This window comes from Cheilinus undulatus, linkage group 7, assembly GCF_018320785.1.
Source record: "Cheilinus undulatus linkage group 7, ASM1832078v1, whole genome shotgun sequence".
Classification (NCBI taxonomy): Eukaryota; Metazoa; Chordata; class Actinopteri; order Labriformes; family Labridae; genus Cheilinus; species Cheilinus undulatus.
The window spans coordinates 13,186,858-13,204,128 of record NC_054871.1 but is presented as its reverse complement, the minus strand read 5'-3'; the positions used below and the strand labels follow the sequence as shown (position 1 = coordinate 13,204,128).

The following is a 17,271-nucleotide window of genomic DNA, read 5'->3' as shown; positions in this document are numbered from 1 at the left end:
AATCCTCGGAGTATGACTGGGTGAACGTTCTGTCTGTCACATCTCTACGGGCCAATCAGAGCAACAAAGCATGTGACGTAGCTGCTAGCAAGCTGCGCATGCGCAGCTACTGAGGAATAACGTGAAACATGCTGGCTATAGACATGTCAGTACTCAAATTTTGTTGTTTTTGAAAAGAAAATAACTCACTGCTGTTCTTTGTTCTTTTAACGAAGAAATGTCATCAAATTCTGATAAAACTGCTGTTTTAGCAGCATCCACACTAATCTCTTCCTCCATAACTGCACCAGATCTTGCTGCTGCTTGTTTACGTCACGACTCTGCTGCGCCTGAAAGTACTGCCCCTCGTCGCTGATTGGTCCTGTCACTTTCTAACCAGGCCCAAACGGTTCAGATGGGAGCTTTGCAAGATGTATTCGCTCATGGAAAAACAAGGAAACAGGCATATCCATCTGCTTTGCAAGGTTAGGCATGCCTAAGATCAAGCTGAAAAAATCAAGGCACATCTTATTCAAATGAATGTAAAATAGCCTCATAAGCATGTGTAACAGAAGCCTCCTTTGCTGTGTAATCTGTACAAACGTATGGCTGAACAAATTCCCATGGTACTTTTGCATGAAGGCACACCATCTGGGAACCTGATAGCATTCGACATGGTTTTGTCTAATGAAAGAGCATCCTAGAGGGCATTTTATCATGTTTTATTATGTTTTATCTACCGGGAGGGCACCATTGAGGACACTTCACCAGATTTTGTCAATTGAAAGGGCGCCTGACAGAGTGCTCTGCCGTTGAATCTGTGCCTGTGAATGGTGAGAGCGTGAAAGTTGTAGAGAAGTTCACCTCAATCCATCAACCCACTGACTGCAAGGCTGAGATCAGCCACAGACTTGAACTTGCACATGATGTTCCCGGTATCTGAGCATGCAGACAAAAGTCAGTCTTTCGATCCTTGGCCCTTCTGGTTTTGCTACAGTACATTCTTGTGAGCCTGAGGTGCCGGATGGACTCCTTTCTGACAACTTCTCTTTGCTGCATTTTTATGTATCATTGGCAAGACTATGCGTCTAATGCAGACGTGCTCAGGAGAGCAGGGATGGGAAGGGTCAGCTGGGAGGATACCTGAAGAGATGGGACATGAGTCTGGTGCAGACCTGAAGGATGGCCATCAGAAGGCCAGAAAAGTACAGGACCAAGGTTGACCCGTTAAAGTGCTGAACTGGCATATGCTCCCATACCTGACCTGACCAAGAGAGTACTTCACAGTAATGTCTGCTGAAAGACTACCACAGAGGGCACTTTCTCATGTGTATCCAATGGGGAGACAAAGACCTACTTTTAGTCCAGTTATGATGCAGTATGCATATTACATTATTTTAGCAGTATGCAAGTATGTGATATCAGACACAACATTCTAAACTGAATGATCTTGGCCAATTTAGATTGTCAGAAGTTTTTTTTTATTTTAATTATATTGCCAATTATTGTTACACTCCTACTGGTCAGCCATAATAAGCCTCTAAAGTCTTGTGGTGTTAGTCTTTACACTTTATTGAGCTTAGCAGAAGGAGAGTTTACAATGTCATTTTACAGACACTTTCATCTAGAACGACTCACATCTCAGACAAGCGTTGATGGTGTTAAGGACCCTGCCTAGTGGTCCACACTGGATAGTGATTGTGTGAGTTTTGAACCCCAATCACTTGAACTGTGGCCAGCGAGGCAGACCACTGAGCTATTCATCCGCTTTTTCTTTTTTCTTTTTTTTTCTTTTTTTTTTTCCTTTAACATTTTTCTGTTCTGATGAGAAAGTTAATTTTGGTTCTCTCTTCAAACTGTTTTAAGACCTGTATCAGTTCTGGAGACACAAAACTACATGACAGTTAAGCAGCTGGCCACAGCAAACGTAAGTTTGTGACAAACCTGGTAAGCAAACAATAGCATTTAGCATTTATAAAGCCTAAAATATCCCTGAGTAGATCAGAAACCAGTAACACATCAAATATTTCATGCAGTTATGAAATTATTCATGTTTATAAGTGTCGAAAAAGATTTAAAAAAAATACATGTATAAAGTATAAGATAAATGGTAAAATGTAGGCAGGAAATACTTCCAACTATGGAAAGGCTAACAGCTGAGACCCAACATGAGAAAGAGCAAGTTGGCTACCTGGTTGATGCTAGCTAGTGAGCTACACAGCATCCGCCTGTCAATCAAATGAAATGCAGCAATCAATATGCAGTAAGGTTTTTAATAAATAGAATCAAAACGATTAAGGTACAAAAAAATTCACCCTAGTACAGTGTGTGCTCATGAAGACTAGCTGTTGAGACCCGTTTTATTCTTTGGACCAGGCTGTAAACATGTTTATTTCTGGTGTGAAAAACGACATTTGAACATATGTTGTGTAAGCGACTTTTGGGGTTTCTGCAGCAGACCTCAAGTGGACACTTGTGGTACTGCAATTTTTCACACTTCCACATTAGCTTCATTTCTCTTTACTAGAGGTTGCCACTCAGTAGAAACTAGGGCTGTCAATATTTATCTACAGTCCTATTCGAATTTCATTAATTTTTTTTTTTACAGATTTCAAATTATATTTGAATATTTATGCACATTTTTTAATACGTATGTAAAACCTTTTGTTGCTTTAATCACTGTGTAGTTACACGTCTGTCCACTAGAGGACCCTCTAATATTACATTACATATTGCAATGAAGAAATAATGAGCTAAAAGCAAAAGTAGTTAATGTTAATTTTTATGTACTTTTTTAGTGCAAACACAGTCACCTGCACAATTTAGAGGCCTTTAACGGGTATTTTTGCCACTGATGGTCAATTTTTAAACAAATGGGTTAGAAATTAAATGTCAAACAAGAGTAAATCAAATTGCGCCGCTTATGGCATTGATGACATCATGTTTATAATGACCAAAACATTAAAAAAAAGTTGGTACTATCTTGTTCCATGTTTTAACCTAAAAACACAAGGCGATCCATGTCTTCTGAATCAAGATCAGAGCATTTTTTGTTCACTGTCCTCTATTTCCACCACGACAGCGGGTTATTATCGGTGGGCATCGCGGTTTTACTCTCATACATCAGCATCTCTTAATGTAGCGAAGCCTCACTTGCCAAATCACCACCAGCGTGTGTGCACCACCTTGGCGTTAAACATCCCCAATGGCAGCCATTTACACCTCTGTGTTTTGGTGTGAAAACTTTATTATTCATGTCATGTGTCATGTGACAAAACATTTGGTTCTTGCACCTACATATAGGTGAAATAGAGGCCAAGGAGAGACAGGAGAGTCTCTTTTAAAAAAAATATTTTAAAAGAACACGTTTGAATAGTAACTTCTGCTTTCGAATATAAATTAGTTTTTTAAATATTCAAATTTTATTTAAACCACTAAATTCATTCCAACAGCCTTAGTTGAAACATAAATAGATGTAGCATCACTCTAATTTTTTCTACTATCCACAGCCTGGTGTCTTTCATTCATGACGACCCCAGAAAGTTTCTCAGCAATTCTCCTTCAGATAACAATACTGACCTTTTAAAACTGCTTTTAATGTTTCATACATACAGCATATAAAAGTCTAACTTAATCATATTGCTCTGACTGCTGAATAGGTCGAAAGCAATAGATCAAAAGATAACACATCAGTGTTGTGGCTTGTTTTAGATCGCCCCTAGGTCGATCCTCAGGTTCTTATTTTGTGTTATTTATTGAACATGGTGAATAAAAGATAAAAAATAAATGTATAAATGTATGTAGTTGAATCCCATGATATGCTTAGACAAATGATAACAGCACAAAAATCCCTGGAAAAATGAAAAAGTCAAGTATTCAAAAAAAAAAACTTTATTTAAAAAAGTATAGACAATTTGAACACAACGACTGATAAAGATGACAAACCAACAACTTCATTCTTCATTCTATTGGAGCACAATTTAACAACTTAATGTAACATGAAGACCAAAAAGTAAATGTCTTGAAATCTAATGCATCACCTGCTCAGTCACTGTGTGCTCACAGAGCTTTTATACTATGGGGAGATTTACAGCGTGTCCATTTGCAAGATAATGAAACCATCACCTCATAGCACAGTTACTGGAGGGTCTGGCATGTGCTATGATCTAGACTGACTGCAGGTCTGATACTTTGGGGGAACCATCTGTTGATGTTTTGTCACTGTAGGAGAATTAATCTGATTGAGGCTGATGGTGGGCTCTGTGTAGTCCAGACTTCTGTGGAGGGGTCTTTCTAAAAACTGTTGCGCGCCTCTGTGGGTCGATGCTGCTGAGCCAGCTTCCCGTAGCCACCTCTGGCCGGGTCGTAGTCCTGTCTGTACTCATCTCTCACCTACACAGGAAATAAAAACACAGCCATAGAATACAGGTAATACACAGCTGACATTGTTTTAGAGGAGGATTTCTATCCTGAAGTTAAAACCTGCAGGGCATTTTACAAACAGATAGTCTGTGTTCTTTCCACAATAAAACAAATCTCAGCCAAATATTTATGTTTCATTATTCACACTCTCCCATAAGGCTCCTTTTGTACCACTACAACAAAATTGGACATTATTATGCATATTGTTTTAGTTAACAGCATAATATACACTTTCATTTTTCAAAATGCCACATTGTAGTAATGCTGTCTCTTCAAAGGTCATGGTTAATCATGCATAATTTATTTTTGAAGTTATATCACTTTCTAAATATCATAATGGTGTATTAAAATGTCATGATATAAAGTATTGATCTTTCTCAGAGCAGTCTCAGTATGTTATTTTTAAATGCCATACTACATTGTGTTTTACACTGTTTCCTAAAATGTTGTGATGCAGAAAATCCAAGACTTTTCTTGTGAAGAACAGACTTAACCAAAAGGTAGGAGACTCCAAATAAATATCTGAAGTTATAAGTCCGCTCAGGTGAACACAATTTAATAACACTCCTCCCAACTTTGCCTATAGAGAGCATGCACATGGCGTAACAGAAGGTAAGAACCTCTGCAGTTCCAGCCAATGAGCAGCAAAGAGTATACACTGGCGACAGGAATCAGTAGGAAGTCAGCAGTGAGCAGCTTCATTTCAGCCGTAAAGTGTCATCTTCTAAGGTAATTACTTCTTAAAGATGTTCACTGAGGCTAGTACAGATCCTCAGCTGATATATTATGTTTATAGAGGGTAAACACTGATGTCACTTTAAGCACATGACATGGCTGCTTTGTCAGGCTGGGTGAGAAAACAGTCTGAAACACTGCTAGGTGCTTTATGGGAAACAAATAAAAATAGGGAAAAACAGACTATCCGCTTAAATTGGGGATATTGGGACTCAGCAGAGATCTATACTGTTACTTAAAGACGCAGTGGACCGTTAACATTGATATGTAGTCATAAATTGAGTTTTCAGAGATTATTCTGACCTGATTTTAAATACACAAAGCAGAGTCTCAGAGCACATATCAGCCTAGTTCATCAGTGATGGATGTGAAACTTTACTAATGCCAAAGTTTTGTTATTACAAAGCCTAAGATCAGTTATTTCTCAGTTGTTTTCTCACTAAAAACTATGTAGTTGTCAAACTAAACTGTTTACAAAAATTTGGGGGTGTAACCTGTATCAAAACGGGATCCCACGAAGTAGCTGTCAACTTTCAAAGGGTCAAATACGTTCACAGAAGTAACTTCAGCATTTAACCAAATAGATTTCACATTAATTTAAGAGAACTGCTTTATTTCATCCGTGATCCGTGAAAATCAGCCGAGTTAATCAGACATCACAGGACTATTTGTACATCTATAAAACGTGATCCGTTGTCATCAAATGCCTCTCACCATAGGTATTATTACACCGTATGGATGATCTGCTGAAATTTAAGTTCTTCATTTTCTTTAAAGGTAAGAGGAAGGAGAACTGAGTGGGATTTAGCTTTTGCTCGTCACTGACTGAATATTTGTTGTAGTTACTGTAACAGCCCAGCTTCATCATGTGTCTTTATTAATGTCTCATTGTGGCTCCAAACATTTCTATAAACACATATCATCAGCTGGGCATCTTTACTGCCACAGTCAACATCATCAAGATGTAGATATCAAAAAGATGGCCCTATTCAGCTGAAATAAAGTCATTTACTCCCTACAGATTCCTGTCACAAGACTCTTTCTTCTACTCAGTGGCTGGGATGGCAGAGACTCGTGCTGCTGTGGTGCCATATGCATATACTCTGTAGAAACGTTTAGAGCTGCACTGTTAATAAAGCCACAAAACAAAAGCTATGCAGTTACAGTAGCTAGTAATACTGTAGAAGTCAATAGTACAGCCTACATTAATTCAGTTAGTGATGAATATTAGTTCAGTGAGAGATTAAAATAATCTAAACCCCACTTCATTCCTTTTCTTCTTCTTTATACCAATTTGTTTCGGGGAAAATCAAGGCCTTAATCACTCTCAAAGTAAAAGAACATCCCTTATTATCCCCCCAACCCCTCCCCTGCCTGACAAGTAAACCTTCTTGCAGTAACAGGTGTGAACAAACAACCTGGGGAATTTTCTAGAAAAATTGGCAGGGTATTTGTAAAAAACAGCATTAGAATGTACCTGATATGCATATTTAGACTAAATCTGCTGACTGGTTTGTTAACTTAAATAAAATTTTAAAATAAGCATTAGTGTATCACTGAGGGGAATAATGCATTAAGCCTATTACATATTGAAGCAAGATTTCAAGCCAAATACAAAAAAACAATAAAATAATGATTATGAGAGACGTGAGAAAGTTTCAGAGTTAAGTGATAGAGAATCCTTGTAACCATGGTTACTAAATGGATCTACCAAGATGTGCATGGAATAAGAGAATAGAAACAACATGAGAGATTATTCCAAGCAGCATGGATGGATAGAATTGGCTAAGTCCTTATTATGTGTCCATAATGTTTATCTTGTTTTTTTTGATTGGGTAGCAGTGGATGTGGACATGCCCTGATGATATCACAGCTGGCCACACAAATCACAGAAGGCACACAGGAACAAGTCCATCATCAAAATCTGTTTAGACTTTTCCTTCACAAATGCAAACATTATAACAAGTATCAGAAACCTCACCTGTCCTCCAGACTTGCCACGGCCATACTGCCGCCCCTCCTTGAAGCCAGCGTCCCAGTCCGTCCTGATGATGCGGTCGTCCAGCCGTGTGCCATTAATGAAGCGCATGGCGTGCTCTGCACCTGCACGTGTGTAATATCTGGTACAGCAAGAGTTAAAGTTCATTGCAGGCTCCTGAACTTCCACAACATGTACAGTTGATTCCATGGAGGTAAAGACAAAAGCTGTGACAACACCTGGTTATCATAGTGTGTTGGCTCTGTTTATTTGTTAATAAAAGAACTACCTACAGTAAGTCATGGTAAAATAAAAGCTGTCCTGAAATAAAGGGTCATCGTTCAAAGGATACTCTACAAAGCAGAATCCACAGGCCGTCTTCTTGACTTTATCCAGACCGATGATGATGCGCTTAACATCCCCACTTTTGGAAAACAGCTCGTATACCTTTTTATCAGTGTTAAACAAGAGAAAAATGTGAAAATCTTGTAAGAAATCACTAAACATCTCTCTTAAGAGTTGGGGTGCATATCTATTTAGGGTTGTAATGCTAACATATTCAATAAATGAAGGATTATACAAATTATAATTACAGTTTAGTCCACAAATCTAATTTCAGACAGAGGCTGAACACAAGTGCCACTTTCAGATACACATGAAAACTCACAAACAGCTGGAGAATCAATGTTATAGAGCACAAAATAAAAAATCCCTTTACATAAAAATATTTTTAAAAATAAAAAAAAAACACTTGCAAGTTAAATTTTCTAGAAACATGTCTAATGATGAAAATGTAACCAATTCAAAGAGGGTACTCAGGCAAAAACAATCATGTTCACTGAAATGACTGCAGTGTGTCTCACCTGCTCCTCAGTGGTGTAAAAGGACAGATTCCCAACATACAAAGTGTTACTCTGCTTCAGCAGCTTCTCCTGGTCATAGCGATTCCCCTGAAAACACAAGGAAATCAAAAATGATGAGTGAGCACCACCCTCAGGAAAACTCTCTATTCTCTATTAACTTACAAAGGCAGGTAATACAGAAAAAAATGTGGAGATTTAGGCTGGACCAACAGCCCTACATCAGATGAAGTCTTTTTCTTTATTCATCATCAGTCTATACACTTTACTGTGTTTTAAAGGCTAAAATTTGTTAGTCATCCTATAACTTTAAGCTGTGTGTTTTAAGGACTGGAGATGTAGGTCTGAACTACATTTGAATATAGGTATCAGTATCAGTTAAAACTATTTTGTAAATATCGGCATGTCAGATATTGGCAAAAGCCATTAGTGTGCACCTTTGCTAGAAATTGATGATTTACAACCAAGATGTCACGATCATTCACTCATGTTGGGGCGTCAGCTCTGTGTGGTCACTAATGTTGGTTGCAACAGCACAACACTTTTGAGTTATCTGATCATTTAATACCAGTATGTGTATTGATGGAGTTCGTATTAATAATCCCAAGTACTGGAATGACTAAGTCCTTGTGGATGTGTCATTTTGCGGGTAAGAATAATAGACGAATAAAAAAGGAATTTATATCTGGTTCTGCTTGAGGTTTTGCACTGATGTTGCTCAATTATTCTAATCTAATCACAAATGCAAAGTCCGGCTGTGCAATTACATAATTGCATAAAAGGCTGCAACATTTTTTTGTATTAAGTAGTGGTGGAAATGTTTACAAATTTGCCTGCAGAAAGGCCTTTAAGTTTAGTTAACAGTTCTACTAATGTGCTTTGAAGAAGTGCCTTTAAAAGGGTAAGACTTTTAATTTTAGGAAAATGTTACTTATTTTGAAAGCAGTACTTTAAAAACTTCCAGTTTCAATTTTTTTCTAGTCATTATTTGTATGTTTTGGGTTCAGAAATACGCCTTTCAAAACAATCAGTTTTCTCTGCATTTCCCTGTTAACAAGGCACTGACTCCTGATATCATGGATGTATTATCATAGTCGTAATTGCAATTGTACATCACAATAATGTCCTGTGTACTTAAAATCTCACATTATTATCAAATCGTAAAGAAGTTGTTTCCAAGGCATGTCCTTGCCTTAGTAACTTTGATAACTGTTGCCAGTTGTTGTTCTGATTTATGTTGGGGCTTTGTAAATCAAATAACGAGATTAAAATTGGGAAGACCTGCACATTCTATCTAGTATCACGGGATATAATTTATTATGTATTAGAGCTATAAAAACAAAGATTAATTGTCACAAATAAACTGGGTTAACTGTAGAAAGAGCGGCTGGTGTCACTGTTTTGCTTAGATCCCTCAAGGTATAAATTAGCTGGGTAAACCCGGTACAATCGGGTACTTCTCTGTAATACATTCACGTTTGAGTCAATTCAGTGAAACTGTAAATCTTATGAGATATAAATCTTATATTAGAGACAAAATAAGGATTAATGGCCACTCGGTGCCCAGTGAGTAAACCGTGTCCTCACTGTTGTTGCTAACGGCTCTAGCCACTCTACAACAATAACCGCTGCGTTAACATTTGACGAATTGGTATTCACATTAAAGAATCACTTCCATTAACATTTAAAAACTCCCACACTTACCTTAAAATGTTGGTCTCTGTATTGACTGATATCAATATAAGAATCACTATTCAAAGCGTTTAATTTTACAGACATTGTTGGAGACTGATGGATACACCGCCTGCTGCTATTCAACTACTAGCATTGCGGAAAAACAATGACGTTGTTTCCGGTTTTGAGTCCAGCAGGTAAAGAACTCCGGTCTTCTACCTACAAAGACATCAACAGAGTGGCGCCCCCTGCTGGTCAGCAGAGTGTATTGCTGTAGCATGATGCATAAAAAATGATGTGGTGCCACATGATTGGTCGCTTTGTTTTTTGTTTTTTTTTAAGGTCACTGGCCAACAAGTCATGTTTGGAGCCTTGCCATGTAATCCTATTAGACTTTTTTATTTTTGGATATGTGACTTTTTGACGTGGTTACTGACAGTTAATGGACTCATGGACTTGGTCTTATGTTTAATGCATGGTAACATAATGTTTGTAATGTAAAAATGAGTATTATCAAAAAAAAAATGTTGTAAATATCCACTAATCTGACAAAGTTCAAACTGTATTCTTTCAAATTTCCACTCCCTAATGGCCTAGAAGGCCGTTATTCACATGTTCTTTTGTCCAACAAAACCACATCACACAGCAAACTTTCTTATATGGAGAACATTTTATTATTTTTATTCAAACATTTAAAGTAAACAAACAATGTGTCCTCATCTTCCTGACTTCTAACTTAATAAAGGTTCAAAAAGAAGTACAGTTATGAATGAACTGGCTTTTAAATCACAGAAAATTAACCACTAAAATGAGATGATATGGCAAGAAAATTACTTTATAATCAGCCCACGGCCAAATCCTGGTCTTATCTGATCTCTGTCAGCTCTTCTTATGTTCAACAAAAACATCCCGTCAGGTCTTATCCAATATGACACCATCAGTCCAGTAAATCAGAGCATAGTAGCCAGTTTAAAAGCCAGTAAAGGACAACAGTAGATCTGCCATGGGGCCCCTCCCATATTTGCCTTGTAGTCTTCATCTGAGGTCAAATATCTCCGGTTTGTGCTGTTGTAGCTCCTGGAACCTGTAAGACAAATACAGAACAATTTACATTTACTTTAAACATAACCAGGTGGTAGTGATAAGAACACTTTAGCAAAGCAAATCCCTCTATTAGGGGGGAAACTGGACATCAGTGGCTCAACGCAGCATGGTTTTCCCAGAAAAAGTAGCTCTGTTTTAAGGTTCAGAGTTCAGGAAAATAATGAAGTGAGGTTTTTTTTTTTTAATTTAAAGGAGCCTATATAGCTGTTGTGCAATATTCATGTGATTGACCATCAGTGAAACCTCTTTACATACTTGAAAACTGATACTGAAACTGTTTTTTTTTTCTTTTTCACTTTCTGTAGCTTGCAGCTGTTCTGTGCACCATTGCTGTTCTTTGTTGAGTTAAATCCTGTTTCTCTCTTTGAACTAAATCTGCTGCCAAAAAAAGCAGCAAATAAAAAGCTTATTTATGCACATCATTTTGTGACTGCTCTATCTCTCCTGGCATATGACCAACAAATGCCAAACACTTTAATGGTCATAGCTCTTCTGTTAAAACTACATCAGCTCCTTCTTTTAAGGAATAGTATCAAACATGTTTTTGTTGGTTTCTTTCTTTCATTTTCTTTCCTGTTTAGGTCGGTTTCAAAAGGGGGTCAAATCTGATCTGATTATGATGAATATGCTTTAGTTACAGTATGGACAGATACATTTTTTGTTTTACTGCATTTTATAACAAAGAAATTTAGTCTTGCAACACTCTACTGAGCAGCATTATAGTGTGTAAATTAAGGCTGCATAATAAATTGCTAATGTATTGCTGTCACAATATGAGCTTTTGTGATAAACACTTGCTAATGTCTTAATTATTTCTTAATTATGCAAACAAGCAATGCTTTCTTACTCGGTATGCACGAATTGCTCACGCTCTCACACACATTTTTATGCAGACAAATGAAACTCAAGCTGTGAGCTACCCCCAGTTATTGTTGCAAATTAAGTGGTGAAAGGTATGCTTGATTGATTTTTTAATAACGGGGAAACATGTTGCAAAGAGCTATGGCTATGGCTTAACCTAATATGGATTCTTCAACATTATTATTTACATCTAACTTCAGATGATTTAAACTATATCATGCATATTATTGCTCCTGGCATTTTTTTTTTCATATTGTAGAGGCCTAAGAAAAAAAGCCCAGAATAATTTGAAAGTTAAAGCTATGTTCAGATACCACATCTGTTAAGCAGCATTTTCTGTTATTTTAATGAACTATGGTACCAAAAAGTGCCAAAGCAAAGAGATGCATTTATCTTATTAAGCAGATGTTAGGTCAAATAAGTATTCCATCAACAAAATTCAAGCCAACTCCTGCACAGTGTCTAAGTTGCAAAAAATGTAGGCATTTCCTGCGATCAAAACATTGCTAACATGAATGCAACTTATACTGTGAGTTGGCTTTTGCTTGCAACTTTTTGTGTCTGAAACAAGACAGATCACAATATTGAACTTATTGTCATGGTATCAAACCAGTGTTGATTTTGTTGACTATAAATCTGACTTATGTCAGACTTTTTTTTCATGAGGAAGACTAGACTGGCTAATAACAGACTAGACTGGCTAATAACAGATCTTTGATGACAAAAATGCTGATGTCGAGGGCACTAAAACAAGACTACTATTTAATGTAGCTTTGCCAGACATCAAAACCCATGATATGAGAGAGCACAAGCTGTTAGGGAGGGTTAATCTGTAGCTCTTCTGCCTTTCAGTTGTGAAAAGGACAGATACCAGGTTTTGCAGGATGCATAGATGGAACAGGTATAGGTTGCACCAGATCCAAGAGAATAGAATAAAAACAGTTTTGACTAAAATGCCAGGAGTTTTTATAGACTACTGGACTTAAATGATATTTAGATTTTGTTGACTAAAACTAGACTGTAAATGGTGAAAATGCGACTAATTCTAGAGGGCATTTTTAATCCAAAGACTACATTAAATTAGCTGTCAAAATTAACACTGAATCGAACCATATATCGATATCGTTTGGTTTGTACTGGTATTGAAGCATTGGATTTTGGAATCATGGCAGCCCAATCCTAAACCCCTGCCTGCCTGTCTGTCTGTCTGTCCGTCTGTCTGTCTGTAGCAACTTACGTTTGTAAAACAACCTCCTTTGGCATCTTTCCTTCATCAAAGCTCGGATCTCTTCTCGATACTGAGCAGCTCCACCTCAAAGATGAGAGTCGCCCCTCCGGGGATCTTCGGCGGAGCTCCCCTGTCTCCGTAGCCCAGCTCGGCGGGGATAACCAGCTTCCTCTTCTCGCCCTCGCACATCCCCAGCAGGCCCTGATCCCAGCCTTTGATCACCTGCCCGGTGCCCAGCGTGAAGGTGAAGGGCCTGTCCCGGGGGATGCTGCTGTCAAACTCGGTGCCGTCCTCCAGCTTGCCCGTGTAGTGCATGTTCAGCACGTCTCCTTTGCGGGACTTAATGGGGCAGTTGTCCACTCGCTTCTTGATGCCGATCTGCAGCTTCTTCTTTTCGGCTCCGCTGACCAGCGCCGGGCTCAGAGACAGCACCGTCACAGCGAAGAACAGCAACACCCGCATGGCTGCAGCACACCCGAAGATCCGGACTAATGAATGGTCGGAGCTGAATGGAACCGAGCTAAAAGCTGGTGAGCAAATCTGGGGATGAATAAGAGAAATGAACCGTGTGAGTCTGGGATTGAAAGCGGAAGTGAGTGTGCTTCTCCGGATGGAGTTTACCGGCCTGTGTAACATGAAAAATGTCCCCCAAAATACTGAAGTTAGTTTCATATTCGTAAGAATCGCTAATGACCCTAGTTAAATGGCAGAAATTGGAGGCTAATTTCACCCTATTTTTCTGGGGTTTTTTACCCTACAAAAATTAATGTAGAGAAAGTCATCACCCTAAGAGTTTCAAAACCTTTTAAACTTTTATTTACTTTGTATATTATCGATTCTTTTTTCCCCTCAAAGATAGGCTGTCGATTATATACGGCCGTGCTATTCAAGTGTAGGCCCTGGGGCCAGGACAAGCTCCTAAAGTCAATTTTTGTGGTCCTCCAAATAAAACATCCATGCTTAAAAATGATTACTCAAGAATATTTAAATATGACAATGCAAGGTCATTACATTTGTATGAACATCAGTCATATTTATGTCCTATTTTGTTTGTTTCTGCCTCACACAATTTCAGTTATTGTACATACTTCTCCTCTTATTCCTGCCTTTCTTAAAATACTTTTCCCCATTATAGAGAAGTGTATTTCCACCACTTGATCGAGAAAAAAAATGTCAGGCAATTCTAAAAGAAGAAGAAAGAATAAAAAATCTTAAATTAAAATTAAGAGACACAAAGTTAGAATTATGAGGTAAAGAGTCAAGATTATGATTAAAAAGTCAACTATGAGATTAAAAGTCATAAGTATGCGACTTAAATGAATCATTTTCATCATAGTAAGCCATAATTATCATTATTATTATGATTAATTCAAAATCAAATCCTTACGAAACAAAGGTGAAATTGTGAGAAGTCATAGTTATGATATAAAAGTCGAAATTATGAAACAGTCATAATTATGTACACTTTGTCATGATTCCAACTTTTTATTTCATAATTGCAACTTATCATCTCATAATTATGACTGTCATAATTTTGACTCCGTATCTCATTATGCCTTACCGTATCATAACTGAGATGTTTTTACTGAGCTACAGATTTTTTTCTCCTTGAACGTCGAATGAGAAACCAACTTCAGCCTCCCTTCAGTCTGTTATTATGTCATCCACTGTAACTTAACGGTGACCTGGCTCAGCTGAAGTAAGTCAACTACTTCATTCACAGTTTTTTAATTTAAACCAAAGATTCAGCATTTATAACAGGCTTGATTTGTTTAGTACTTTTAGCTAGCTAACGGTGAACGCTGTTTTTATTCCAGGGCTGAAACACGAACGTTGAAGGAGCTGCTAAACTAGCTGGCTGGCTAAGCTAACGTACCTCTGAGGAGACGGATCCCTGGGAAAACGCTTCAAAATGATCCTCCGGTTTTTATTTAACCTCATCAACAACCCTCATATCATTGAGAAGTTGGCAGAGTCTCGTCCGATTCGCAGGGCGGCTCAGATCACAGCCTACGCCATTACCAAAGCTCAGATAGCCGGGAAGGACGCCTCGGAGCGGGCCCTGCGGTCCCAGACCCTGCGGCAGGTCCGGGAGGAGGCTAGCAAAGTCCCCGGTGACCTGGGGGAGATGGGCAGCCGGTTCAGGAAAGTCAGAGAGACATTTGTGAACGAGGTGAAGGAGGGATGGAAAGAAGGGTCAAGACAAATCAAGAAATAATGGGAATGGAGGAGCATAAGAGAAACTGTGAGACCATGATTGGACGAACATCCTCACCTGACTGCCTGTTGAACACCATGGACTGAAGAGGTGTCAGATTATAAACGACAGACAATGATTCATGCTGCTGATTTCTATTATACTGCGAAGAGGCCCTACAATCAGTGACCTGGAGATTCACTAAAGACATCCACTGACTTTACTTTTCTTAGCAAACAGTGAAAGTGCTCATCTCATATCCCAGGAACAGCTATGGAATAAGTGGGAGCAGTCTTGGAAAAACCTACACAGAACTCCTTCACATTCACAATTCAAAGTATTTCCAAGAAATGCCTTAAATGGATAGCATGTCGCACATAAAACAATGATACAAAGCCACATACAAATGATTCCTGACTACTGTTTTGGGGGTAAATCCTGACCTGATCCTGATGTAAAGCTACCATGGATCAGCACATGAAGCTGTCTTGGGAAATATATGTATTATTTAAAAGTGTACATTTGTAGAGGTATATGTGTATAGACAACAAATTCCCCACGGTTGTCCTGCTAACAAATAAAGATTGTAATTTATAAAATACAACTTTTACCGTCAGTGCCTGTTAGATTTGAGGGGCATATGAAAGAAAACATGGAAACTAAACTCTTCAAGGTCAAATATTCAAAGTATATCATAAGAGAAAGTTTGAGCTTCCTGATATTATTGGCAAGATAAGACCAGGCCGCCCATAAGGGGGGAAAAAGGGGAGAGCTTTCTGGGACTCAGCCCATGGAAGTGAGGAAAATCACGGTCTATTGGAAAGTTGAGCAGTAATAACCATTTTTTATTTTTTGACTTGAATAATAACCAATCTCATTAAAGCAACAATGCTTTTTAAAAATTAGAGCTTTTTAAAGATGTAAACCCCTTTTCTTAAAATAGGACTACCTTTTTATTGGTAATGTTAACAGTGTGGATGGGAACACTGAACCAAATGATGTGCACAAATGTCAGGATGCCAGAGAGTAAAGTAGGAGGAGCTGAAATCACTATAAGAGACAAATAATTGAGAAGAGAGGCAAAACAGAATTGTGAAAATTGACACCCAAAAGGGTTAAAAGTGGATAAAATGTACAGAAAAAGTGGAAACAAAGTGGAAAAAGAGTTTGAAAAAAGCAAAAATAGAATCAAATTGGCAAAAATGGGTTTAAAAAGGCTGTGAAAAGCAGTTAAAAAGTGGTATAATGCATTAAAAGTAACAAAATGGGTAAAATTGGTGAAAGAAGGACACAAAATAAACAAATGGGATTAAAGTGTGTCTGTGTTGGGGGAGGGATGATGAAAGGCGGTTAAAAAGTTTATTTAAACAAAAAATTGGTAAAAAGTGGCAGGTTGCAAAACTGATAAAAATGGTTTGGGAAAAATGATGGAAAAATTGTCAAAATGTCGAAAAAATGGGTAAAAACTGACAAAACGTGTTCCAAGGAAACTAAAGGGGATAATATTTGCAAAAAACGGGTTAAAGAAAGGCCAACAAAGGTTAAAAACAACAAATGTGGGGAAAATGGTGAAAGCTGTTAAATCTTCAATAATTGAATCAAAGAAGCAAAAACAGTGGCAACAATAGGGTTGATAGGAAAATGGGTCAAAGTGGCTAAATTTGGTTAAAAGATACAGATGTGGAAAAATGGGAGGAAAGTGACCTAAATAATTTAAACATCAGAACTAGCAAGAGCTTGACACACTTTTCAGCTCCAAAATGAGGATGAATGCTATTACCAAGGATCCACACACACGCATTATTATAGTCAATAAATCACAGCTGGGACCCATTCTCTGGTTTTTCAGGGGCTCAGATAATTCTGTAGGCAGGCCTGTTGGTAGACGTAAAAATTTCTGCCAATATTTCCAGAAGGTAGTTAGCTGAAGTTTCTTTTTTTTTCCTTCCTCATTCCTTACATTTTTTAAGTGTGCTCCAAGGACTGAAGTTTTAGTTCTAAACTAAAGATAGTCTGACTTTTTTTTTAACGCCATAGGAGAATGTTTTTGTGTTTTTTCTATTACTTTGTCTCAGAGAACAGCCTCTTGTTTAATCAGTAGAATTAAATTTACTTTGAAAGCCTAATCCAGGTGAAAAAAGGAGGCACATTTTAAAGAGCTAACTGTATGTCAGCAGGCTGTCATAGTGATTTTGTAGGCAGATGAAGCCTGCTTACTGCCATCGTTAAAAAG

General features: G+C 37.9%; 3 protein-coding genes across 3 annotated transcripts; 1 reads left to right on the top strand and 2 right to left on the bottom strand.

Annotated features, from left to right (window-relative positions):
* Nucleotides 1-3,854: 3,854 nt before the first annotated feature.
* ncbp2 (nuclear cap binding protein subunit 2) lies at nucleotides 3,855-9,824 on the bottom strand. The gene is made up of 5 exons (XM_041791978.1): nucleotides 9,679-9,824; nucleotides 7,978-8,064; nucleotides 7,467-7,561; nucleotides 7,118-7,256; nucleotides 3,855-4,371 (listed from the first exon to the last, which is right to left on the bottom strand). The coding sequence occupies exons 1-5, from the start codon at nucleotides 9,751-9,753 to the stop codon at nucleotides 4,273-4,275; spliced, it is 495 nt and encodes a 164-aa protein (XP_041647912.1). The 5' UTR covers nucleotides 9,754-9,824; the 3' UTR covers nucleotides 3,855-4,272.
* Nucleotides 9,825-10,305: 481 nt separating this feature from the next.
* On the bottom strand, nucleotides 10,306-13,447 carry fkbp2 (FKBP prolyl isomerase 2). The gene is made up of 2 exons (XM_041791979.1): nucleotides 12,851-13,447; nucleotides 10,306-10,732 (listed from the first exon to the last, which is right to left on the bottom strand). Exon 1 carries the CDS (start codon nucleotides 13,301-13,303, stop codon nucleotides 12,887-12,889), a length of 417 nt encoding a protein of 138 aa, XP_041647913.1. The 5' UTR covers nucleotides 13,304-13,447; the 3' UTR covers nucleotides 10,306-10,732; nucleotides 12,851-12,886.
* Nucleotides 13,448-14,410: 963 nt separating this feature from the next.
* si:ch211-162e15.3 (protein NCBP2AS2) lies at nucleotides 14,411-15,637 on the top strand. Its single transcript, XM_041791726.1, has 2 exons — nucleotides 14,411-14,540; nucleotides 14,659-15,637. Exon 2 carries the CDS (start codon nucleotides 14,754-14,756, stop codon nucleotides 15,057-15,059), a length of 306 nt encoding a protein of 101 aa, XP_041647660.1. The 5' UTR covers nucleotides 14,411-14,540; nucleotides 14,659-14,753; the 3' UTR covers nucleotides 15,060-15,637.
* Nucleotides 15,638-17,271: the final 1,634 nt, after the last annotated feature.